General features: G+C 39.7%; 2 protein-coding genes across 7 annotated transcripts in view; one reads left to right on the top strand and one right to left on the bottom strand.

The window, feature by feature from the left end:
* LOC139003909 (HSPB1-associated protein 1-like) overlaps positions 1-19,226 on the top strand; it is a 44,409-nt gene extending 25,183 nt beyond the window's left edge. For 2 of the 3 annotated variants that reach the window (XM_070406341.1, XM_070406340.1), the window contains exons 4-8: positions 8,189-8,325; positions 11,167-11,338; positions 14,116-14,199; positions 18,099-18,209; positions 18,323-19,225. In XM_070406341.1, the coding sequence (XP_070262442.1) occupies positions 8,189-8,325; positions 11,167-11,338; positions 14,116-14,199; positions 18,099-18,209; positions 18,323-18,856 (1,038 nt within the window). In that variant the 3' untranslated portion in view covers positions 18,857-19,225. Of the gene's footprint in view, positions 1-8,188; positions 8,326-11,166; positions 11,339-14,115; positions 14,200-18,098; positions 18,210-18,322 lie in introns of all 3 variants that reach the window. The other variant, XM_070406343.1, reaches the window with a different exon arrangement.
* The window catches only part of LOC139003904 (protein mono-ADP-ribosyltransferase PARP14-like), an 82,447-nt gene continuing 76,109 nt past the window's right edge, over positions 18,974-25,311 (bottom strand). For 3 of the 4 annotated variants that reach the window (XM_070406327.1, XM_070406329.1, XM_070406332.1), the window contains 2 exons: positions 21,621-21,795; positions 18,974-21,280 (listed from right to left, as the gene is read on the bottom strand). In XM_070406327.1, coding sequence (XP_070262428.1) covers positions 20,991-21,280; positions 21,621-21,795 — 465 coding nt within the window. In that variant the 3' untranslated portion in view covers positions 18,974-20,990. Of the gene's footprint in view, positions 21,281-21,620; positions 21,796-25,311 lie in introns of those variants that run through there. The other variant, XM_070406331.1, reaches the window with a different exon arrangement.

The following is a 25,311-nucleotide window of genomic DNA, read 5'->3' as shown; positions in this document are numbered from 1 at the left end:
ATTACTATGATATAATTGTTAATACTTTGTAGATTTCTTTATTAAATTTTTAAATGCTTATTTTTTGCTTTTTATTTAAAAAATGAAAATTATCTCACCTGTTTCATAATTGTTAGGTGAGGATATATTTTTATTCTCATAACCATGAAAGAAATCCATCAGTTTTAAAAACATTTCGTAGATGCTTTCTGAATCCAAAGTCTATACCAAATCTACTCTTTACTCATTTTTAAATGATAATTTTGAGGTAATTTTTTTTTTACAACCTTAGTTGTGATCGCTTTATGGATGTTTAACCCTGGACCTTTTAAATATCATAGTTAACTTTTAGAGTATTTCATTATTATTTCTTACATCCCCCACTCAATCTGTAGATTAGATTAGTACTTTTTCACTCTAAATTTCAGGCAAAATGTTGTGTAATAGTAATACTTATCAAGTACTTATAATTGATGCTTTTCTAAGTACTTTACATTTATAATCCTCACAGTAACCCTGTGATTTAATAATTATCCTTATTTTAAGAAAAATGAGACACAAAGTGGTTAAGTGAAAAAGCTTTTGAAAATATACAACTAAGAAAAGAGTAACCCGAGCTGTATGCCCTGCAGCCTTTAACTGCTTCTCTGCCTCACTGCCTCCAGAGGGTCTAAATACATTCAGTTCTGTGGGAACTCTACAACCAGAATTAAGGAATTCCATTTATGCTCAGTCTAGGCTCACTCTGCCTTGGATGTACCTCTGATCCGACCCCGTCAGTTATCTATCTCAGCCCAGGCATAACAGCACTGGGTATACACATGTCCAGTCCATTAAGTGTGGACATAAAAACAGTCTTTTGGCATTGTGCTGGAATTCTAATTGAGCCCTTATAAAATCTGATCTTTTTAGTTGAATGAGTTTTCTGTCTGCTACATTATGGTGATTAAGTCTCCGGATTCAAACAGGCAAATCTGCTATGAAAAACCAAATCTATTGAGATTATTTTATTTTTTAACTCAGATTTTTCTGAGTACCAAGTGTTCTTACATCAAGTACCAAAGTTGTTTACCATTTTACTTTTACTGCTATAACTCATTTGACCACTTAGTCTTATTACGTATTGTTTCAAGTATTCTTCTGTCTGTCATGGTAGGTAAACATTAAAACTGATCAATGTTTAAAGTATTTATTAATTCATTTTAAATAAACTCATATGTGAACATAAGTAACATTTTAATGAAAATAACTATATTCAGACTTATAAGTTCTGAGAGGAGTGGTATTACTTTACATTTTTGTAAGTCTTTTTAATGTCTGCTTTAATAGAAGACAGCTGGATTCTTCTATCTGTTTCTTTATTCAGTCTTTTGTAATTTATTGGTTTATTTGAAGTATATGAAGAATATCTTACCTCATGCATATGCAGCTGAAAATAGTTTTTTAGCAGCCTTTTTAGATAGTTGTGGATTTTTAAAAATACTCTGCCAAATTTGACAAGGAGTAATTTCTCAAAAGATTTGTTTGTTGCAGTAGAGTCTGAACCTATAATCACTGAACTCTTTGCACTCTCACAATAAACTCCATTGGTCTCTCTTGTATAGAATGAAGCTTTTATAATACTGTTCATCGGCCATTTGGAAAATATCGGTTTATTGAGTTATGTAGGTCTTCAACTATTGACACATTTCTGTATGCATCATCATAAAAAAAGTGACTTGCAAATATTACCATTCTCATCAGAAAGACTTAAGTATTAGGAAGCTTTCAAGTTTATGGGTTTCAGGATACAAATTTCCAAAATCATTTTTATTCTGTTCATAATATTTCCTTTTTCTTTTCTTTTTGACATGTTAAAATGTTATTTACGAAGCTTCTTTGTTGTACAAAAGGTAAAAATGCTGTTACAACCTTGGTGTAACTGGAAGCCACAGACAGTTGACTCACCAGTCACAGCTATCCACACTACAGCAAGAGACTTACTCGAAAACCTAACAAGGCTTACAATTTTGTTGGTATGCAGTACCCCAGTTTGGTGGTGAATTTCCAAAAAGGAATAAATGGAGGAAGGCAGATGTTATTCAAAATATTTTCTAATTTTCCTTGTGATTTATTCTTAGACTTCTGAAGTATAATGTCTAGTTTCCAAATATTTGCAGGTTTTCTAGCTATCTTTCTGTTACTGATTTCCAATTTAATCCCAGTATAATCAGAGAATATACTTTGTATGATTTCGCTCCTTTTAAGTTTATGGTTTTATATCCCAGATTATAGTCAGTCTTGATAAATGTTCCAGGTGAACTTGAAACTAATGTGTATATTGTTGTTGTGTTTTGAAATATAAGGTAGGTTGATTGTTCAAGTCTCCTATATCCTTACTAATTTTCTGTGCACTTGTTTTGCCCATTATATAGAGAAAGGTGTTGAAATTTCCCAACTGTAATTGTATTTTAGTTTCTTTTTCAATTAAGATTGATCAGTTTTAGTTTTGTGTATTTTGAAACTATTAGATTCATGCATATTTAGGGTGATTATTTCCTCTTAATGGATTGATCATTTATCATGATGAAATGACCGTCTCTCCTGGGTTCTTCTTTGTTTTGATGTCTACTTTGTGTGAAGTCAACTTTGTTTGATTTGCCTTTGGATTAATGTTAGCATGAAAAAGGAGTACTTACTATATGATTCCATTTGTATGAAATTGTATAACTCACAAATAAATGGACAGAAAGTAGATTAGTACTTGTCTAAGAATGAGGGAGTAGGGAGAGATGGGTTACAAAGAGTCACTGGGAACTTTTGGACATGATCAAAATGTTTCTCATCTTGATTGTAGTAATGTTTTCGTGTGTGTGTGTGTGTGTGTGTGTGTGTGTATAAAGGGTGTCCCAAAATTCACGCAAGAAGTAATTTTGATAGAAAATACAGTTTTATAATTAAAAATTGTAAATTTTTTATTGATTCATAAAGTATACAGGTATAGGGTTATGTATGGAATAGCACATCGGGTAAATGGCCTCCACAGCTTTGCTGGCACATACACAAAGCCGTGTATGCGGTAGAGTTGGTCTTCATTGTCCCTGCTCCTGGGCCATAATTGGTACTTGGTAATGCTTATCAAATTGAAGGGATTGAGGTCAAAGGGCAACAGATATTAGAATCTGATTCAATAAACCAAGTAAAATTAGGCTTTTATTTGTTGTTGTTGTTGTTAATGCTCACGCAAAATTCAAATCTGGCATGAATTTTGGGACACCCTTATATATGTAAAAATTCACCAAATTGTACACTTAATATATATATGTTATTAATTGTATAGTAATTATATCTCAACTAAAGGCCTGGTGCACGAATTTGTGCATGGGTGGGGTCCCTCAGCCTGGCTGGCAATCAGGGCCATCAGGGCTGTCTCGCCCAGTCCCGATTGGAGCCAGGCAGAATGGGGTCTGCTAGTCGGGGGTGGGGGTGGGGGGCTGCAGGAGGTTGGCCGGCCTGCCAGAGGGGGGGACCAGATAGGGGGACAGACCATGGGAGGTTGGCTGGCCTACCCTGATCAGGGCATGTCAGGGCCGGCTGGCCCGGGGGAGAAACCGTGGGATGTTAGCCAGACAGCCTGGGGGAGGGACCTCGGGAGGTCCACAGGGAGGGACAGGGGGAGGTTGGCCGGCTGTGAGAGGTTGCCTGTGGGAGCACACTGACCACCAGGGGGCAGCTCCTGCATTGAGCGTCTGCCCCCTGGTGGTCAGTGTACGTCATAGTGAATAGTTGACTGGTTGTTCAGTCATAATGGTCGCTTAAACTTTTATATAGAGAGAGATAGATAAAGCTGTAAAAAAAATAATAATAATGCAGTGCTACCAGTACACTTTGGTTCCACTGCCTTGACCAGCAGTTTTATTTACTATTATTTTTGTGCCCTCACTGTGAACACAGTGAAATAGCTAAGTGACATCTTAGTAGTATGATGAAAATAATTTTAACCTTACAGATCCTGTGAAAGGATCTCAGAGACCCCCAAGGGGGTCTGTGGGCCACTTTGAGAACCTCTGGTCTGCATCACTTCTGAAATTACTCTTTATTCCTCCAGTTCTTACTCTTCCTCTAATTACTTCTAAAACAGTTTCTTATGAAAATACATTTCAAGTCATGCTCCAGATTAAATATTGAAATATGTTAATCATGTTCACAAACGTTTCATGACTTAAAATTAAGGATAGCATTTAAGACTCTCCCCAACGTGACTGATGCAACCTTTCTCCTCTACCTTAGTCCCTGTCTAGTCTCCTCGCTCAGTGCTGGGCCTCTATGTTCTCTCTCACCTTCTGGCCTTTGCTCATGCTCTTCTCAGTTTCTCCTGATTAAAACTCTACTTCTTAGGATCTGGCTAAGGTTCAGCCTTGGCTATAAAGCCTTCTCAACCACTTGCACTCACATCCATGCATCTCTTGCTTTCATTCCTGTTTTATTTGGATTGTTATTTAAATGATATATTACATAGAATTTCTCTATGTAAGCTCTTTGGGAACAGGGACTGTATTTTATAAATTTTTTATTCCCCAAAAGTGTTAACATAGTGCTGAATGCGTAGTCTCCCTTATCTACTGGGGATATGTCCCAAGACCCCCAGTGGATACCTGAAACTACAGATAATACCCCATGTATACTATTTCTCCTAATCATACATACCTATGATAAAATTTAATTTATAAATTAGGCACAGTAAACATTAACAATAACTAGTAATAAAAGAGAACAGTTGTAAAATATACTGTAATAAAAGTTCTGTGAATGGCTTTGGAGCCATTGTTAAGTTATATAAGGGTTACTTGAACACAAGCATTGAATACAGTCTAATAACCCAGAAGGCTACTAAGTGTTTAAGGGTGGATAGCTTATGGAATGAATATACACTGGACAAAGGGATGATTCATGTTCTGGGTGGAACAGAGCCATTCCGTGTAAGATTTCATCACGCTACTTAGAAGGTTATTGAATTTAAAACATGAATTGTTTATTTCAGAAGTTTTTCACTTAATATATTTGAACTATGGAAAGTGAAACTGCATAGAAAGTGGGGTGGGACCAGTGTACATAGTAAGTAATTGAACGATTACATAAGTGTATTTTTTTCTTATTTCTTGTTTTGATATTTCTTTGGTCTTTAGGGCCCTTCAAAGGATGTTTTAACTTAAACCCCTAGCTTCACCCTTGTCAAATTTTCTGTGGCTTCTAGTTAATGAATTACAGCATTTGTTAATCTTGATATGAAATTCTTAGCTCTCTTCAGCCTTCTATTAGTTTTATAAGTTTTTACTTAGCTCTACTTAAAGTTTCCATGTGTTAACCATGTTATTTCACAAATTAAAATCATCCACTGATAAACATGCAATATACATACTGTTAAGTACACTGACAAATATACTAATATTATTGGAAAATGTCCAGTGATCAAAATTAGGATATTGACACTTAACTGCCTTTCATGAGTGGAAAATGAAATTAATAAGTCTCACTAATTTTTAGTTATGTATCACATCATTGACTAATCTAAGTAAAGCATTTATTTGAAACATTTTGTGTTCTACTTCCCAAGGAAGGTAGGGAATTTGTGATATTACCATATAAAATTTCTTTACCTCTGATTCATTAGGTAAGAATCACAGGTGTGTTACCTTTTATAATTATCAATAAGTATCATCACAATTGAAGCTATTAAGAATCAATATATAGCAAAAGGGATTTTGCCCCTAGAATGTTTTTCAGGTAGGTTCCATGTTATGTTGTGATTCAGATTAGCTATTGAGAGTCAGGAAGTTTGTTAAGTCACCAGGACACAGAATCCCAAAATGCAATACATGGAAGATTAGTTCTATCTAACTGTCTTGGACTTTACTGTATAACATAGTTATGAGAGTATGTTGAAATTGAACCAGGCGGTTTAGTAATGATTTAAAGGGATTTGTTTGATGGCCAGCAATGCTTTCTGATGAAACAAATTGGAATGTAAGAATTTGGGTGTTTATCCAAGCCTACCTGTTTTCTGTTTATGATCTTAAGGTAATTTCCTACGGAAAAACAGAGCCTTAAGTACTTGCTAATTTGTAATGTCCATTTAAGGGTTGTTTGAAATTTAAATTGAAGTATTTATTCTTTATAAGTTTTACATAGTATTTATTGTTAAGTAAGAGGTCCAAGGGGATAAAGGGACATATGTAATACTTTCAACAATAAAGGTTTTCTGGATATAGATGATTTTTAAAGACTTCTCTGGCCCGATTGGCATGGCTCAGTGGTTGAATGTCGATCTATGAACCAGGAGATCATGGTTCGAATCCCAGTCAGGGCACATGTCTGGGTTGTGGGCTTGATCCCCAGGGGAGGCATGCAAGAGGCAGCCAATCAGTTATTCTCTCTCATCATTTATGTTTCTGTCTCTCTCTCCCTTTCCCTTCCTCTTTGAAATCAATAAAAAAATATATTAGAAAAAAAAAAAAGACTTCTCCAGTGCTTGAGGTGGATGCGAGAATAGATTCCAGGGTGGATCACCCCATCAATCCCCTGTGTTGGTTTCACTGATGTTGTGACCTAACAGGGTCACCTGTTTTTAGCAAGACTTGAGGCTGATTCCTCCTGGGCTTATATTGATTTCAGACATTTGTCTACCTGTAAGTAGCTGAACTCGATTGGTAAGAAAGGCCCAACTCTCAAGAGCCTGTGGGGAAAAGAAACAAAATGCTGTCCATTTCCTGACAAATTTTACTTTGATTCACACTCTCTCTGCAACCCCATCACCCGCCTCCCCAACTCTTCCTCCTCTGGTGTTTCCCAGCCAATATGCTGCTGAAATTTTAGGTAGTTTAGGTCACCTTGATCTAATCATTCCCAAACAATTTCCCTTTTTTAGTCATTATTGTGGTAGATAAGAGGTCAGGGAAACCTTTTGTCAGTTTCTCATATATTAACTCCACTGCCCCCCCTTGACCCCCATCCTATAGAAAACCTTTTTTCTGTGGTTCTTTCTGAAGCAATGCTGTGGAACAGAGCTTCTCACCTGCAGTCAGTGCTTCAACTCCCGCAAAACATAAGAAATTTTGTGTGTGCTTGCATTTCTCTGTGGATAGGAGCGTTGGCATTCATTAGATTCCCAAGGGAGTGTATCTAGAAGAAGATTAAGAATCACTTAAACCAGCTGCTTCTTAGCTAAGGCAAACCCCTGCTTTTTGTTTTTATACTGCATGTCTTTAAGCTGCCTTTAACTAAATTCCAGACTGAGGTGTGGTGACTTGTTCTCCAGGGACCCAGGTTCATTGGAAGCCTTCCCCAAGCTCCCTGCTGGCGACCAGGCGTCCTTCTTTGGTTATCTGCTCACTTCTGTCAGAGCATCTGCCACATTATAGTGAAAGGTTCCACTTATGGGACTATCTTTCTTTATTAGATTTGAAGGCTGGGCCTGGGTTGCATTAATTTTTGTATCCCAAACACCCAATGTCATACCAACTATGTGATAGATGCTTTAAAATGTTCCTGGCCTGAACCATTTACCCATAATCAGGCCACAGATTCTTCTCTCCTTCCCAAGCAGCCAGTGTTATGAGCACTCACCCTGAGGCAGGTGTAATTTTAGACTCTGGGAATGCAGAGCTGAGTCTGGATATAGCTTATGGGCTATATCCAGAAGACACATGACTTTTGCCACTCCCTGGAGTGGCTGCACGTGAGCCATAGGCATTTGCAGTGGTGCTGACCTTGCGAAAATTCCCCCTTCTGTAACAGACCTTAGTTATGTTCACATGTTCCGCTGTTTTCATCACTCAGAACAAAAATGGAAATGTTCATTCTAATCTTCCTCAAAACCATCCATTAAATGTCTCCCCAAAATATTCTTTCTCTGAATACAGCTGTTAATGGTTTGCCTCTAAAAATAGAAAATATAGATTGAAGATACTGATAAAAGAAGTGTCAGCATGTAGGACTATGTTCTGCGCATGGAAGTGTTTTTTCTTGTTTTCTTAAACTCAGTAGGAAATAATTATGATTGAAAAAAATGAATAAAACCAAACCTGCAAGCTGGTTCACTAGTTTGCTCTCTTCTAGCTTATATATATTTTTTAATTCCATGGGTTTAGGTTTATGTCAGACTAATGTGCAACACTACCATACAGAGGAATTGGTTGATTCTTAATGGACTATAACTTTATTTTCAAAACAGGATGTGATATGGTCTGACTTCGGGTTTCGTGGAAGAAATGGACGGGAAAGTACATTGTGGATTGGCTCCCTGGGGGCTCACACACCCTGTCATCTGGATTCATATGGTTGCAACTTGGTATTCCAGGTGCAAGGAAGGTAACACACAGGCCCATGCATGAGAGTGTGTGTGTCTGCGTGCCTAGTGTATCTCTGTGTGTTGCACAGGAAGAGGAACCAGTACGAAACGGGCGGTAGGACCCCAAGGTTTTAGTTCCAGCCCCATCCTGTCAGCCTGCCTCATGACCAAGGCGGATCTCTTGACCTCTTGTTTCCTTCTTTGTTCTCTCTCTGTCTTTCCCTCTTTCTTCCACTCTCCCTAAAAATCAATGAAAAAATATCCTCTGGTGAGGATTAACAACAACAGAAAGCTGATCCTAGAATCTCAGTTCAGTGAGATAGTGCTCTGCTTACTCTTTTACATGAGAGTCTGCCTAATTTTTAAACTTCTATTTAAAAGCAGGAACACCTTTCCTTCAAGCCTAAACAAGTAAGAGCAGAGCAGTTTGTCGAAAGGAAGAGACTGCTGCCACCCCGGGCCCTGAGGAGAACTGCTGGACCAGAACTGCCTCTTTCAACTCTAAGTTTTAGTTTGTGCCTACCTGTAGACACAAGGCAGTATTTTTTTTAAAACTTGGGTCAGTTTTGTATTTTCATCTATCTGTGGACCCTAAGAGACATAAGAGCTAAGTCAGGTAATACTTTTGATAGCCCCTGGTTCTAGGAGTTACGTGAGAATGTAAGTGTTCCTGCCGGTTTGGAGATGTACTCCGGCTGTTGTATGTGCAGCCTTATTTCTCCCTAATTAATGACTCCCCAGTCTCTTCTCCTGGCCTTTCAGGGCTTTTATAGAGCAGCACAGAGGGAAAAGCAGAAAGGGTCATAAGGGTCTTGCCTCCCAGGCAAACACTGCTTATTCTCTGTTCTTTCAGCATGCCGAACCATGAGGGCTTTTTGAGCAGGGTTTGACATACGGATTGACTATGCTTTCTGATTAGCAAAAGACGGATGCATATATGTTACACTTTAAGCCAAGCCAAGCAAATTGTATGGCCTGGTTATCATTATCGCTCTTCCTTTGGGAACCACAGCTATGGGGCAGAGGTAGGAGCTGGTACCTGGAGAGGTCAGGAGAGCTGTGACCTAGCTCTGGCCCTACCATTAACACATTGAATTTGGGAAATATATTTATATGTTTTACGTTGACTGGGAGTAAGTAGAGAGCAGGACACGTATTAATACGTTTTTTTTATAGACTAGCGGTAGAATGCGGGTAACGTATAAATACGTAAACTAAAGTTATCATAATTTTACTGAACGTTGCCATTTGTGCAAAAAAATTAGCAAAAATGGCCCGCGCCACGTGCCACCTGTTAGCACCTGATGAAAACTACCCGCATATAATGTGTTAACACTAGCCCAGTGGAAGACCCAAGCAAGTGCTGGGTCCCTCTTCCACTACTTTGCAAGTGAAATTAGACTGATGATCTCTTAAGAGTCCTTCCAACATTCTAATCATACTAAATACCCAACATTTTTCTAAACTACTCATAGGTACAGTGGAATGGAGCAGCTTTATCATCTCTCAGGCAAAATGAGACCTGAGTGTATACTCTCTAGTTTGAAAATGGCAGCCAATTGTTTCCCAGTTCTTTGTTGTTTTTTTAATATATCTTTATTGAATAAATTCAGAGAGGAAGGGAGAGGGAAAGAGAGATAGAAACATCAGTGATGAGAGAGAATCATTGATTGGCTGCCTCCTGGTCCCCTACTGGAGATCAAGCCTGCAAACCAGGCATGTGCCCTTGACCAGAATCGAACCCGGGACCCTTCAGTCTGCAGGCTTACGCTCTATCCACTGAGCCAAACCAGGTAGGGCTTCTTCCAGTTCTGAAGGACATGATGGCCCCAGTGGAACTGCATTGGGTCATGAGATGGCTTCGGGCTTTTCTCAGAACTCGGTGTGTTCTTCTACCTTTTTTTCTCTTTGCTTCCCCACCAGTGTATTTCTGTGTCTCTTCCTTTTTGACACTTGCTCCTCCTTTACCTCCCATGTCCTCCCTCTATTGGCTCGAACTATGGGTGTGTCTGGTGTTGTGTAAGAAAGTTTATCACCTCCATTTTTCAAAAATTTTTAAAGTGACTGAAACTTCTTACACTTTTCTCTTTTTGAAAACTCCTCTATTACATTATACTATATTAGTTATGTGGCATCATTTATGCATTTGTCTTCCTTAATAGATTAACATAACAAATGTTTAACTTAAAAAATGTACAACCCAAACAGGAAGAAGTCTGGAAACTATTTGGAGGATAAAACTACAGGTGGCCACTCTGGATAAGATAAGAATACAGATATCTGAAAGGGTGGGGATTGCTTTGAGTTACTCTATAACAGTGGTCAGCAAACTGTGGCTCGGAAAACTGCGGCTCGCGAGCCACATGCGGCTTTTTGGCCCCTTAGGTGGCTCTTCCACAAAATACCGACTTCTGCGCATTGGCCATGAAGTTTCAATTGCACTGTACGTGCATGCCTGCATGTGTTATTTTGTGGAAGAGCCACACTCAAGGGGCCAAAGAGCCGCATGTGACTTGCAAGCACAGTTTGCCGACCACAGCTCTAGAATGAGAAATAGGAACAATTTATTAGAGGATTTTGATTTGGGCTAAGAAAGAATGACCTTTCAAACTACACTCTGTCCCAGCAAAGGGCTGCCTCAGGGCATCATGAGATTATTCACTCATTCCTGCCCTCCCTCCACTAGGTTCAGTGGAGATGCCAGCACTTACTGAGAGGTGGCCCAAGTGATCACTGACATTGCTCCTCTATTCCTTTATGGATTGAATGAAAATGAGTAAATACGAATATTTACTGCTGCCTTCTTACATGTTTTGTCTCAAGTTCAGAGTACTGATTTATATCTTTTTTGTTTAAATTAGGAAAAGATGGCATCTCTTTCCCCCTGAGGATACTCCTTTCCTTTATCCAACTAGAATCCCTTATGAAGAATCTAGTGTGTTTAGTAAAGTCAATGTTGTCAATCCTGATGTAAAACGTTTTCCTCGGTTCCAGGAAGCTCGAAGACATGTGGTTACACTGAGCCCAGGACAGGTAATGCGGAAGCTGGAACTTGTATCTAGGCCTTAGGACACATGCCTCTAGCTTTCCTCACCTTCCCCTAGTCCAGTGGTCGGCAAACTCATTAGTCAACAGAGCCAAATATCAACAGTACTTCTTCAAAATACCCTCGCCCAGGCCGAAAACCGACTTCTGCGCACTGGCCACAAAGTTTCAATCGCACTGTATGTGAGACTACACATGGTATTTTGTGGAAGAGCCACACTCAAGGGGCCAAAAAGCCACATGTGGCTCGCGAGCCACAGTTTGCCGACCACAGCCCTAGTACAAATAAGAAGGGTTTCTTCCATGGTGCTCTGCTATTGGAAGGTAGCTTTTCCAGCTGCAGGCTTCATATACATACTTCATATACATGCTTCTCAAGTCATGGAAAGATGGGAGGAGGGATCACAGCTCCTCCTACTGGTAAAGAAGAGAATGGACTGTGGAGGAAGACAGCTCACTAAGTCGTTTGTTTTCTTCTTTTTTTCATATTAAGAGCAAGTGTCAAGGCATGGGTATCCGAGCACTTCTGGAACCTTTATTCACAGTTCATATCTGTTCAACCGTGCTAGAACCCAGACACATACCGTTGCAGTGCATCTAGGGCAGAGGCATTACAGAGCCAGAATGATGTGCTTTTAAGCAAGAATGGATTGAATGGATGTTGCTTTTGTAACTGTCTCTGAAACATTAACAAAAGTATTGTACCTAGTGCTGCTACCTAGTAGGGAAAACCACCTTTACAGCACTGGCATTTGCTGTCTGATGTTTTATTAACAATTTGAAAGGTATTCTTAGTCTCTTACAGAGAGTTTACTCCCTCCCTTATCCCTCTCTCCTGCCTGTTTTCCTTCCGTTGCTCCCTTTTCCCTGGCTCCCTTCCTGCTTCCTTCATACTTGAGAACTCCAACGCAAACAGTCTGACTAAGTTGCTTCCACCCATTGGTGGTTACTCCCCTTCACCTTTGCCCCCAGCCCCTGGCAACCACTTACCTATGTTCTTTCCCTATAGATTTACTGTTCTGGACTTTTCACATAAGTGCACTCTTACAGCATATGAGCTTTGAGAACTGGCTCCTTTCACTCAGCATAATGTTTTCAGGGTTCATCCATGCTGTAGAATGTTGTTAGTACTTCATTCCTTTTTGTGGCTGAATATATTCCACTGTTTGGAGATCTATTTTGTTTATCCATTAACCAGTTGATGGACATTTGTCTTGGTTCCACTTTTGGACAATGATAAGTAATGTTGGTATGCACATTTGTGTACAAGTTTTTGTACATGCATATGTTCTCAGTTCTCTTGGGTGCATATATAGGAGTGAAATTGCTGGGTCATATTAGTAACTCTGGGGGAACTGCCAAACTTTTTTCCACACCATCTACTTCATTATATCTTCCCACCAGCAACATCTGATGGTTCCAATATCTCTACATCCTCACCAACACTTGTTATTTCCCTTTACTGTTAATATAATTGTTGTTATAAAAATTCTAGTGGGTGTAAAGTGGTTGTAATTCATTTTTTCTTTAATTTTAATAGCCAAATTTGAATGAATGTTTTTGTCCATCATATCAGCTTTCCTTACATCCTGCTTATTCCTTAATCCACTACAAACTGGCTCTCTCTCTTCCTACTTTACTGAAAGTATACTCTGTGATGGGACATGCATGACCTCCTAGTGACGGAATCCAGTGGTTCTGTTTAGTCCTGTTCCACTGAAAGGTGCTCTCTTCCCACCTCCCAGCTCTACTTGTCCATAGTGAGTGACACCAGCTTCCTTAATCTGAAGCCCAAAAGCTTGAGGCATCTCCATGTGCTCTATTCAGCCTTCTGAGGAAATCTCATACTGAGTCTCGACAAGCACAGTCCTCCTTGACTCTGCCCATTGCTTTTGTCTACTCTACCTTCCTGTTTAGATCTTAACATTTAATAACTGGACTATTGCAAGAATCTCTTGTCCTTCCCAAACTCTGCCGTAATGTCGCTCTTTTAACCATCCCCCTACTCAAAATTTCTCAGCCACTCCCAGTGCCAATAGGATAAAATCCAGACTCTGTGTCCTGATTTCAGAGCCCTCCACAGACCCTCACCTAACTAACTCTCCCACCTCATCTCCTATCTACTTGCTGTGCCTCAACAGTCCCACCTCCCTTGTCTGTGCCACTTCTCCCTCCTGATACGTCCTCATCCTTTTCTCTGTCTAAACTCTCTACCAGCCCTGATTCAAATCACGCTTCCTCCATCCAGGATGCCCCTGACCTTAGTTTGTGCCTGCTTCTCCCACCTTCGAAGCTCCCTTGCACCAGTGTCCACTCTTCTAATTCACCACTTAAAGCATCTTTCTATGTGCTACTTTTCCACTGGCTAGGTTTTAGACTGTGAGGAGATAGAAACTATGGCCTATTTTTTTTACCTAGGCCCTTTCTCAGAATGCATGAAATTATTTTGCAATGGAAAGGAGGAAATATTAGAATCTCAGAATTCTTTACTAAGACCTAGATGTAAACAGATAAGGTCTTGGATTAAGGAGAGTAGAAACTAGAGGAGCTGGCAGTGTCCTTTTTAGAACAGATGAATTTGTCAATAAAAAAGGAAATAAAAGGATTGTGGGGTTTTCCTTGTTTTCCTTATTACAGCAATATTACTGTAAATTCATTTGTATTACTTTCTTTTTCTAGTATCTTCAGCTGGGGTTTTATTTTGATTCTGATATGAAAATAAAATGTCCTGAACTTGTACTAACCATTCTTTATTTGGTTTTCAGGTTCTGTTTGTTCCCAGACACTGGTGGCATTATGTAGAATCCATTGATCCTGTCACTGTCAGTATAAACTCATGGATTGAATTGGTACTTTTTTTCTTAATAATTGTATTCCCTGCTTTTAAGATACACAAAGCCTGTTTCTAAAACACGGTGATTAATTTTAACCAACATTCCAGTATTACTTTGTGTTGCTGTATCATAAATTGTGTTCTGTGCTCTGTGGATGGATGTTTAGGATGGAAACAGCATGTTTAGTGATGTGCCATTCTTTCTTTTAAGGGTACACACTGTGCCTTGAGGTTGGTTTGCAGGGTCTTTTCCCTTGACCAGTGTTGTTAGATCGTGCGGGCCTGGCTGGATCTGCCATGCATGTCTCATGTTGCCAGTCCCATCTCACACCATCTGGACCAGAAACACTGCTTCTTGATTCAGGGCTCTCATAACTAGTTGGACAATTCTCAGTCCTGGCTTATACATTTTCTCAAAGCAGAATCGTTCGGTGCTAGGTTTTTATCATTTCATTTCTGCCTGAAGCCTTTTCCCTCCAATATGCTATGCTTAGTCCTGGTTGCCTGCTCTACTCCACAATTAAAATGGCTGCCCATTTGGCTCAAGTCTATCTCTTCAACCCAAGGCCTTGACTGCATCTATACGCTCTTTCACCAGAGGTGTTGACTGCACCTGTGCCCTCTTTAACCTAGGCCTTCAGTCCATCTCCGCTGTCCTCTCCGGCCTTGGTTGCATCTCCTCTCTTTGGCAGCTGCATTGTCCCCTCAGTCAGGCTTTTCTTACCCTTTGGTGATGGAAAGGGCTCTGGTGGAACACAATGTAATAGGAAGCTGTATAGTGTGAGCTTAGAGCAGAGCTGTTGCCCTTGGGAGTTAGGTGAGAGGTGGGGCAGATCAGTAGACTCACCGAAGTTCTGCTTGTGGCAGGCTGAATTGGAGTTGGAGCACATGCCAAGGCAGAGTCCATGGACTCCACTTCCACTCCCTGTACCAGTCACATGTGCAGTAGCCCCAACAGATGCTGCTTCTCCCAAGGTAGCTCATCCTGTTGTTGAACAGTGGGCTTGTCATCTGCCTGCTTATACCCATACCCATTATTTCTGAAACTATACACAATTTTTTTCCTTTCTAAGTATTTTACAATACCTGCAATGTGTCTCCTTAATCTCTTCCAGGCTCAAAACCTCTTTTTATTGCACGATGTTTTTATGTGATTTTTTCAGACTTTCCACCATTTTGGCTGTAGACTTGGAGTTAGATAGACTTAAGACACAAGTCTATAACTTTGTTAGCTGTCTAACCTAGGTGGTTACGTAATACTATGAAGCCTAAGTTTCCTCACTGGTAGAACAGGGATTATAATTGCACTCAATTCAATAGGGTGGCTGTGAGGTTTAAATTAGGCAAAACATGTATAAGCATCTAATTCAGTGCCTGGCACATGGGAAGTATTTAAAAATAGAAATTGCCATGAGGAGGAGAAAGAGCTGTTATGCCAAGCATAGCCCTCTTAATGTTCGGCACCTAAAACTGAAAACCAGTGGGCCTCATTTGGTAGAGCATAAGATTTCTACCTCATGTGACTTTTGATCCTAAATTTCTTCAGTACTGCTTATAATATTACATTAACTTTTTTCATAGTTTTATCTCACTTGCTGCTCATATCCAGCTCTACAATATCCATGTGTTTCTCACATGATCTGCAACCACATCAGATTGTCCTTCATCCTGAATCTGTAAAGCTGGTTCTTTAAATTTGAGTCCTATTCTTTAGTCATCTCTCTTAGTTTTCATCATGTCTGTTTGGTTGAACATTGCAGCTTCCCAAGATAATTTTGAATTTGAGTCTCATTTATGCTTTTAGTGAAACTCCTTCAGGGTGGCTTGTGCCCTTTTGGTATGTCACCATTAATCTTTGAGGTTATCCTTGCTTTCTGGTACATAGTAGATACCCCAAGATTGCCTTGTACTTGGGCTGCCCCGAACTTGGGAGTCAATAATTTCTCCAAGGGGCCAAGGTTCCTTTTAGTGGGAATGGTATTTAGAAATCAAGATCTGGGCTCTACGGCTGCTCATTGCTACTGGTGTCACTGTATTCAGACTCTCTAAGTGGTGAAGCTAGAATGTGATATAGATAGATAGGTGATTGATAGATTGATAGAAATATACCTATACTTCTAAATCAAAGTTAACATTATAGGGATTTTTCTTATTTATTTCTTTAGTCTTCTCTTACACTGAATATCTGGGTCCATAATAGCAGTAACATATTTACTTCTTTGTTTTATCCACCAATGTTTTTTCAGATATCGAATTTACAGTTCCAAATTCTAGTACTCATATGTGACTTTCTTTTCAGAAACTATAAAACTTGTCAGTAAAATTTTATATTTTTTTGCATCCTTTTTATCGTTAGACTATATCCTACTAACTGGATACAGAGTAGTATTTTCAGTAGCCATCATGACAGAATCCTTTTCATTTGTGATTATGTTACTGACTTCAGTTTTTGCTGTTAAGGCCTTCAACTGATTGGATGAGGTCCACACACATTGTTGCGGACAATCTTCATTATTTAAATTCAGCTGATTTTAAATATGAATCACATCTAGAAAATACCTTCACAGCAACATCTCTGCCAGTGCTTCACCAACTGGCACCATAGCCCAGTCAAGTTGATTTGTAAAAATAACCATCACATACGGCAACTCTATGTTTAACCTTCTGAGGAACCGTCAGACTGTTTTCCAAAGCAGCAGCACCCTTTACAGTCCCACCAGCAGTGTAAGAAGATTCTGGACCCTCCACAATTTTACCAGTGTTTTTTTATTATATCTGTCCTAGTGTAAAGTGGTATCTCATTGTGGGGATTTGCATTTTAAAATTTAGTATTATGTTTCTAAGATCCATCTGTGTTGTCACATGTAGCTGTTCATTCATTTCACTGTGGTACATTTTCTTGTGTTAATATACCACACTGTATTGGCTCATTGTTCTACTGATGGATAATTGGGTTGTTTACAATGTTTTACTTCTATAAATAGAATATTCTTGTACAAAAGTACAAGTTTCTCTAGAGGATATGTGTGATTCTCAAAGTGGAATTTGTGGTCTGTAGGGTACATAATACTCAGGTTTACTGATAATGCCAACATGTTCCCAAATGGCTCTATCAGTTTGCACTCCCATCATGAGTGTGTAAGATTTCTGTCTGTGCACATTTTTCCACCACTTGCAATAATCAAACCCTCTTTTACTAGTTTCATAATTTATATTTCCCCTATTTTTAATGAGGTTAAGCATATTTTTATGTTTATTAGTCATATAATTGTTTTTTAATTGAAATGCTTATCTTCATGTCTTTTGACCATTTAAAAAAATTGGGTCATTTTCTTTTTGAACTGTGCAGATTCTTTATGTATTCCAGATATTAATCTCAGATCGATTATACTAAATGTTACAGGCATCTGGTTGGTTTTTTCTTTTATGAGTTTGAGGAACGGAAGTTGTTAATCTTAATACAATTTCTCATTAATGCTATAGTTTATATTTATTGTGTCTTTACATATTTACATTCTTGTGGCTAAGCAAGTTTATATGAAATTTTCTCCCATTTCTCAAACAATTAGCATATCAACCTCTATAGGGATTATTCCTCCATATGTAACACTTTTTCTTTTTCTCTTGAGACATGTCAGAGAATGGAAAAGATTGGAAAAACATCAGAGGGCAGTTCATACTCAAGGCCTATGCCTTATAGACAGGGTATATACGTAAGTTTGGTTAGTGAAATATTCCACAGCTCTTCTAGATGTCAGATGATAGTGAACACATAAAAAACTGTGGTCTGCCATTCCTTCTGTAACAAAGCTTATGTTGATGAGAACAGAACACACAATTAAGGGACGCTAGTCTCTGTTGTAAGCCATGAGTCAGAGAGACAAGTGAAAAAATGATGTTTTTATCTCAACTTAGGAAGAGGACCACCAGGCTCGGGTAGAAGAGGCAATCGCCCGCATGCTTGTGTGCGCCCTGAAAACTGCGGAGGACCCACACAGCACCAGGGCTTGGTTAAACCCAACGGAGGTAGGCCGCTCCTGGTTTCCATCATGGCAGTTGGTATTCTGTAATAAATCAACCCTGAGTAGGTTTATTTTACAATTTATGTAAACACTTAAAAGATTTCTCTTTTTCCTTAGGTTGAGGAAACGTCCCATGAAGTCAATTGTCACTACTTAAATAGAGCTGTTTCTGCCTTTTTTGATCATTACAGAACATCTAAGACAGAAATCCAAGCACTCAGAACAAATGGAGAGCACATGAAAAAGGAAGAATTCAACATGCACAACAACCTCATGGAGGTAGAACAAACAGGCAGCCAGAACTTAACCTTGGGAACAGTAGGAGAGCAGGCAGCATGTCCCTTTGGCCCTGATCTGGTTCCCGTACTACCGAGTTCAGAAGATCCACCCTCAGAAACAGGAGGCATGTTTAAAAATGGTGGTAAAGACTTTGTTGGCAAAGCTGGAGAGCACTTTGACAAATTGCACTGTACCAAGAAGCAACGAATGATGAGCGGATGTGAGAATGAAATTGTGGAACAGATTGCTTCAAATAGTACTATGGCCCCTTCCCAAACATTCATTTCTACAGATGACTTACTGGACTGCTTGGTGAATCCACAAGTAACCAAGATAGTGGCACAACTTTTGATACAAGGAAGGAGTTTGTGATTGTAATAGAAAATGACTTTTTAAATATTTTAAACATTTTTAAAATAGTGTGATTTTTAAATAAAAGATGAAACAATGAAAAGCAGTTTGCACAGGCTTGTATATGTACTTGTTCTTGCCTAGTTAAATTTCAACCTCTTGCCACCTTCTTGCATGCACATTGCTCTTTGCCCAAACTGGCTCTTTGTTATTTGTGAGGCCTTCTTTCTGAGCCTTTTTCTTTCCTCTCCCTTCCCATCTCCTCAGCCTATTTCAAATGTAAGTCCCAAGTGTTCTCAACAGGAAATGTCTCCATCAGCCTTAAGAAGGGGTCAGCCTGCTGCCTGTTTTTGTAATAAAGTTTTATTGGAACACAGCCATGTGATTTGTTTATATGTTGTTTATGGTGGTTAGGGTTGTAGTGGCAGAGTTGAGTAGTGACAGAGATGATATAGCCCACAGAGCTGAAAATCTTCACTAGCCCCTTACAGAAAACAAAAATTGCCAACCCCTGGCCTAATGCATCCACTGGGTAGATTCTAGCCTTGACCTGAAGGGATCACACTTCTAACACCTGCAGAATTCTCACTGTTAATGCCTGTCATCCAGGGCAGGATACCAATCAGGAGATAAGTAGGTGGGGGTCCAATATGGAAGGAACTGGGACATGTAGGAACACCAGCCCTGGGAACAAAAAGGCCTGGATGCTACTGACGCCCGAAACTGACTAAAAGCTTGGTTTGGTAAAATTGATCCCACTCATTATATTTGCAAGATCTGGAGATAATTATTACCATTACTCTAAGAATTTAGAAATTAGAAAAGCATATTTATCTCTGGGTAACCACTTTTGAAACAAATACATAACAAAAGATAAAGTCACCTTTTCGTTGAGCTCACTACTGGCCCCATCCTTCTCAGTCTTCAGACTGAAGGTACCAGTAAATAAAAAAAATTTAAAAACTGCCTTCCAGGAGAGAGCGAGGGAGGGAGGTGTTGTGTGAACATGACTAGGGTAGAAGGATCTGGAACAACCCTTCTGCAGCACTTACCACCATCTGACCACTATATATTTACCTATTTATTTGATTGGTGTTTATCTTCCCCAACCAGAATCTCACAGCATGAGGGTTTGGACTTTGATTATTACTGTATTCACAGAGCCAGATCAGTGACCAGAATATGGCAGGTGTTCATTAAATATCTGAGCAGGTTATTTTTAAAAGGATGCCTTGTTGGCAGTACTCCATCAAATACATCGGGCAGAGGATGTTGTAGCCAAGGGTATGATGTCCATGAACCTTAATAGGTATACCCCTATTGCAGAAATACACATATCTTTGTCTTAAAATTTTTTATTTTTTATGTTTGTTACTCCTTTGACCATTGTTTTTCAAGTTGCAAGCTGTGACCCATTAGAGAGTCATAAAATCAATCTAGTGGGTGAGACCAGCGTTTTTTTTTTTAAATGGGACATAATAGACAATTTTAGTGAATTCAATAGTAAATGTAAGTATTCTGTGAAACTTTGCAGGAAAAGTATTTTTTTTCAGGGTACATATATTTTATAAAACTTTTCAGGTATATCTGTGTGTGTACTGAGCTTAATATAAAATGTATTTCTTAGTATAGGTCAGAAACATTTGAAAGTTGTTCTGGGACAAAGCATTTGGCTCAGAGGTAATAGTCTTTGACATGCAGAGCTGGAAACAGTTAAGACATTAGGCCCAGCTGGTGTGACTCAGTGGTTGAGCATTGACATATGAACCAGGAGGTCAGGGTTTGATTCCTGGCCGAAGCACATTGCCCAGGTTGCAGGTTCAATCCCCAGTGTGGCGTGTGCAGGAGATAGGCTGATCAATGATTCTCATCATTAATGTTTTTCTCTCTCTCCGCCCACCCCCCCCCCCCCCCGCATCCCTCTCTGAAATCAATAAAAAAATATATTTTTAATGACAACAGCCAACACTATAGCTATTTGGTGTGAATGAATAAAAATTATACCGTTTTTGTTTTGTTTTTTCAGATCGGCAAAAAATATATTTTTTGGTGTGTTGTAGATTTTTAGTAATTAGTTTATGTGTGCCAGGAGATAAAAAAGGTTGAAAATCACTTTTGTAGATAAATAATGTCTTCTGTGAAGGATACCAAAATGTTATCTTTTAAAAGTAATGAGGTATTCTGGGTAAGCCTGGTAGTCATAAAATACCACAAATAAACTTGGATTGCTCACTCTATCTGTGACAGTATCATACAGGTCAAGAGGATTTTGAGGATTCTTTGGAGGAGGTTCAAGTAATGAAAAATTTCCACGTGCGTATAATCCAGTAAGCACACGCACATAGTACATATGCTTTTTCCCATTTGCATCTGGTCTGGAGTAAGTATCATTGGCAGAATAATTGGCATGGACAGCAAAGTAGGTTCCCCTTCCGTATGCCACAGCTGTGAAAAGAAAAACGACATTTTTAAGAATTCCAATTTGTCTATAATTTGATGTATTGACTCAATATGTCCAATAATGTTAATATAATGTTCAGTTCTTTCTAAAGCCTCCTTAAAAATAATGTGTGTGTGTGTTTTTGATTTTTAAAAATCGTTCTTCCACCTCAAAGGGCCAGTCAGTCCCTTTGGGAGGAAACATAGTGAGTCTGACCTGAAACTTTGGCTGCACCCTGGCCCTGAGTCATGAGGGAACACAATGCAATCCGTGGGACCCCCGAGCCAGCTTGGCTTCTCTTGGCTGACACCTCCTTTGGAGCAGCCAGGTAACTTACTTCCTTACCATTCTTTCCTGCATAACTGCGGTTAAAGCCATGTTGATTGACATGCGGCAAGGAGTCAGCATCTGTCCCATGGAAGAGCAGCCGCTCATTTTGTATATGGCCATTCTTGTCATCCATGGTTTTTTTCTTTGTCTGGTAGAACTGCCAGAGACTTCGATTCTGGATTCTCTCAATCTGCAAATCAATAAGGAAAAACATTCTGTCAGTGCCAAGGGCCTGTAGCAGATACAGCAAATGAAACATGATCACTATTTTTACTTAAATATTTTTATTGATTTCAGAAAGGAAGGGAAAGGAAGAGCGAGAGAGAATCAATGATGAATGGGAATCATTGATCGGCTGCCTCCTGTACACCCCCTACTGGGGACTGAGCCTGCAACCTGGGCATGTGCCCTCACCGGAATCGAACCCAGGACCTTTGAGTCCTCAGGCCCACACTTCATCCACTGAGCCAAACCAGCCATGGCACTATCTTTTGTTTTAATCCTAACCAGAGTATATGTCTAGAGAGAAGAAGGGGAAATGAGATAGATAGAGATAGAGATAGAGATAGAGATAGAGATAGAGATAGAGATAGAGATAGAGATAGAGACAGAGATAAAGATAGAGCTAGAGATAGGCAATGATGTGAGAAACATCGATCGATTGCCTGCCATATGTGCCCAACCAAGACTCAAACCCACAAACTAGGTATGTGCCCTGACCAGGAATCAAACCCAAAACCTTTTGGTGTTCCGAATGGCACTCCAACCAACTGAGCCACCACTGGCCAGGGCATGACCCTATTTTTTATAAGTAAAAATTACTGTAAACAGCAAATTCAATGCCAGGTGACAACTCTCTGCATTCGGAAACCTTTTTACATCCAGTCCTTCACAAATCAAGCCTTGGGGGAAAAGTTGTTTTAATTTTTAACATCTTTTTTAAAAATATTTTTTATTGATTTTTTACAGAGAGGACGGGAGAGGGATAGAGAGTCAGAAACATTGATGAGAGAGAAACATCGATCAGCTGCCTCCTGCACACCCACTACTGGGGATGTGCCCGCAACCAAGGTACATGCCCTTGACCAGAATCGAACCCGGGACCCTTGAGTCCGCAGGCTGACGCTCTATCCACTGAGCCAAACCGGCTAGGGCAATTTTTAACATCTTTTATGCACCACATGCTGCAAGCAATATTTAGGATTTTGGACAACCAAGGCAGCTCAACTTCTGCTTCTTACTTTCACTGTAATTACTGCTCCTATTGCAGGTATTCTGGGTAAGCCTCTTTGCCTCTCCCCTCCAAGTCCTTTTAAGATACTGGTTTACCTAGCCAAGGTCTAACCATGGGAGAAGCACTAGAGTGTCTAGGGAAGAAGGAAATTAGTTCATGAAAATTAATCTCTCATCTAATTGGAAGAGTGGGGCATGAATCCTGGTGGCAGGGAACCTGGCTGTAGACCAAAGTGGCCTTGCTTTTTCTTTTCTAATTTATTTTTCAATTACAGTTTACATTCAATATCATTCTCTATTAGTTTCAGGTATACAACAAAGTAGTTAAAGAATTATGCACTTTACAGAGTGGTCCTCCCGCTGCGTTAAGTACCCACCTAGTTCTATACTCATTTATCTCAATATTATGGACTATATTCCCTACACTGTAATCTACACCTCTGTGGCTATTCTGCAACTAGCAATTTGTACTTCTTAATCTCTTCACCTTTGTCACCAGGTCCCCTAGTACCCTCCCCTCTAATAGCTATCAGTCTGTCCTCTGTTTCTATAAGTCTGTTTCTATTTTGTTTGTTTATTTTATTCACTAGAAGCCGGGTGCATGAAAATTCATGCACTGGAGGGTCCCTCAGCCTGGCCTGCCCCCTCTCACAGTCTGGGAGCCCTCAGGGGTGGGAGGCGACCCAGCGATCAGGGGAAGGCAACACCTCATCACACTTCTGTTGCTGCCACTGCCGGCAGTGCAAGTCTCAGCTGGCTCTGGTTACCTGAGCCTCAGGCAGCCCAGGGCAGCTATGCAGCCACCATCTGAACCTTGCATGTGTCTCGAGCCAGCCCTGGGCAGCTGAGGGGTTGAGGGGACTGGGGGACTCTGGAGGCATGTGCCCCAGCGGAGCTGAGGGGACTGGGTGCCACCATCTTGTGGCTGTGGGCGCCACCAACTTTGAGGGTGGGGCAGTCAATTAGCATATTCCCTCCTTATTGGCTGTGGGCACCACCATCTTTGCAATGGTGTGAGGGTCAATTAGCATATTTCCTCCTTATTAGATAGGATTAGATTCCACATTTAAGTGAAATCATATGGCATTTATCTTTCTCTGACTTATTTCACTTAGCATAATCCCTCCTAGTTCCATTCTTGCTGGCATAAAAGGTAAGATTTCCTTCTTTTTTACAGCCCAAAGTAGTATTCCAATGTGTAAATTTACTACCACTTTCTTACCCACTAGTCTACTGATGAGCACTTGGGCTGCTTCCAAATCTTGGCTATTGTAAATACCGCTGCAATGAACATAGGGGTGCATATATATTCTTTTGAAGTAGTGTTTCTAGTTTCTTTAGGTATATTCCCAGAAGTGGGATCACTGGGTCATAAGGCAATTCCATATTTAATTTTTTGAGGAACCTCCACACCATTTTCCATTGTGGCTACACCAATCTGCATTACAAAGTGGCCATGCTCTGACCATCCTCTTTGGGCAATGGTTCCAGGGCTGTGGTGAAAACTCCTTGGATCCTGGATTGCAGATCAGCTTCAAAACTTCCCTAATAATAGGTAGTGGTAGTTCCATAAAGTTGTCAGAATCTTCTTCCATTCTAAAGGACTCTCAGTTCTAATACTGTTACCTGCCATCATCTGGTTTGTTTGATTTTTCAGTTTTGGGATTCCTATTTTTCATTAAGATACAGTTTGACCTCTAGCTCAAAGTCCCTGCATTATCATGCATTTTGTTAATCTGAAAGAAAAGAATTACTTCAAAAAGTTTTGAAAACTGTAATCTGAGTCTATATTCTTAATGGGGTAAATTATAAGGTTAAAAAAAAAAAACACTGCAAATAAATCTTAAAACTTTACTTAGTAGGTTTATGTTAGCAGTAGGCTTCTGGCTATACTAAACTATTTGTATCAGACCAATCCTCTTTTTAAATTTTTTTTATTTTTTATATATTTTTTTATTGATTTTTTTACAGAGAGGAAAGGAGAGAGATAGAGAGTCAGAAACATCGATGAGAGAGAAATATCGATCAGCTGCCTCCTGCACATCTCCTACTGGGGATGTGCCCACAACCTAGGTACATGCCCTTGACCGGAATTGAACCCGGGACCTTTCAGTCCACAGGCCGACGCTCTATTCACTGAGCCAAACTGGTTTCGGCCAGACCAATCCTCTTGCCAACAACTATTAGAAGGGCTTGAGGGGGAAGGGGTGGAAGATAGCTTTTTGAAGGCAACAAGGATTTGATGGGCCAAGTTCCAAGATAGAAGGGCAGTGCAGAGTGAAAAGAAAAGTCAGAAGACATTAGAATAATGCCTTCAAAGTGCTTAAAGAAAATAACTGTCACCCAGAATTCTACACCCAGCAAAAATATCCTTCAAAGAATGAAAATGAAATGAAGACATTTTCAGACAAAAACTAGACTACCAGAAACATCACAACCAGATCTACACCTGAAAGAAAAGTAAAACCAGAAG

The sequence above is a fragment of the Myotis yumanensis genome, unplaced genomic scaffold (assembly GCF_028538775.1).
Source record: "Myotis yumanensis isolate MYYU_CA2020_CCGP unplaced genomic scaffold, mMyoYum1.0.hap1 SCAF_2, whole genome shotgun sequence".
Taxonomy (NCBI): Eukaryota; Metazoa; Chordata; class Mammalia; order Chiroptera; family Vespertilionidae; genus Myotis; species Myotis yumanensis.
The sequence above is the reverse complement of the archived record's forward strand: the minus strand, read 5'-3'. Positions and strand labels throughout refer to the sequence as shown.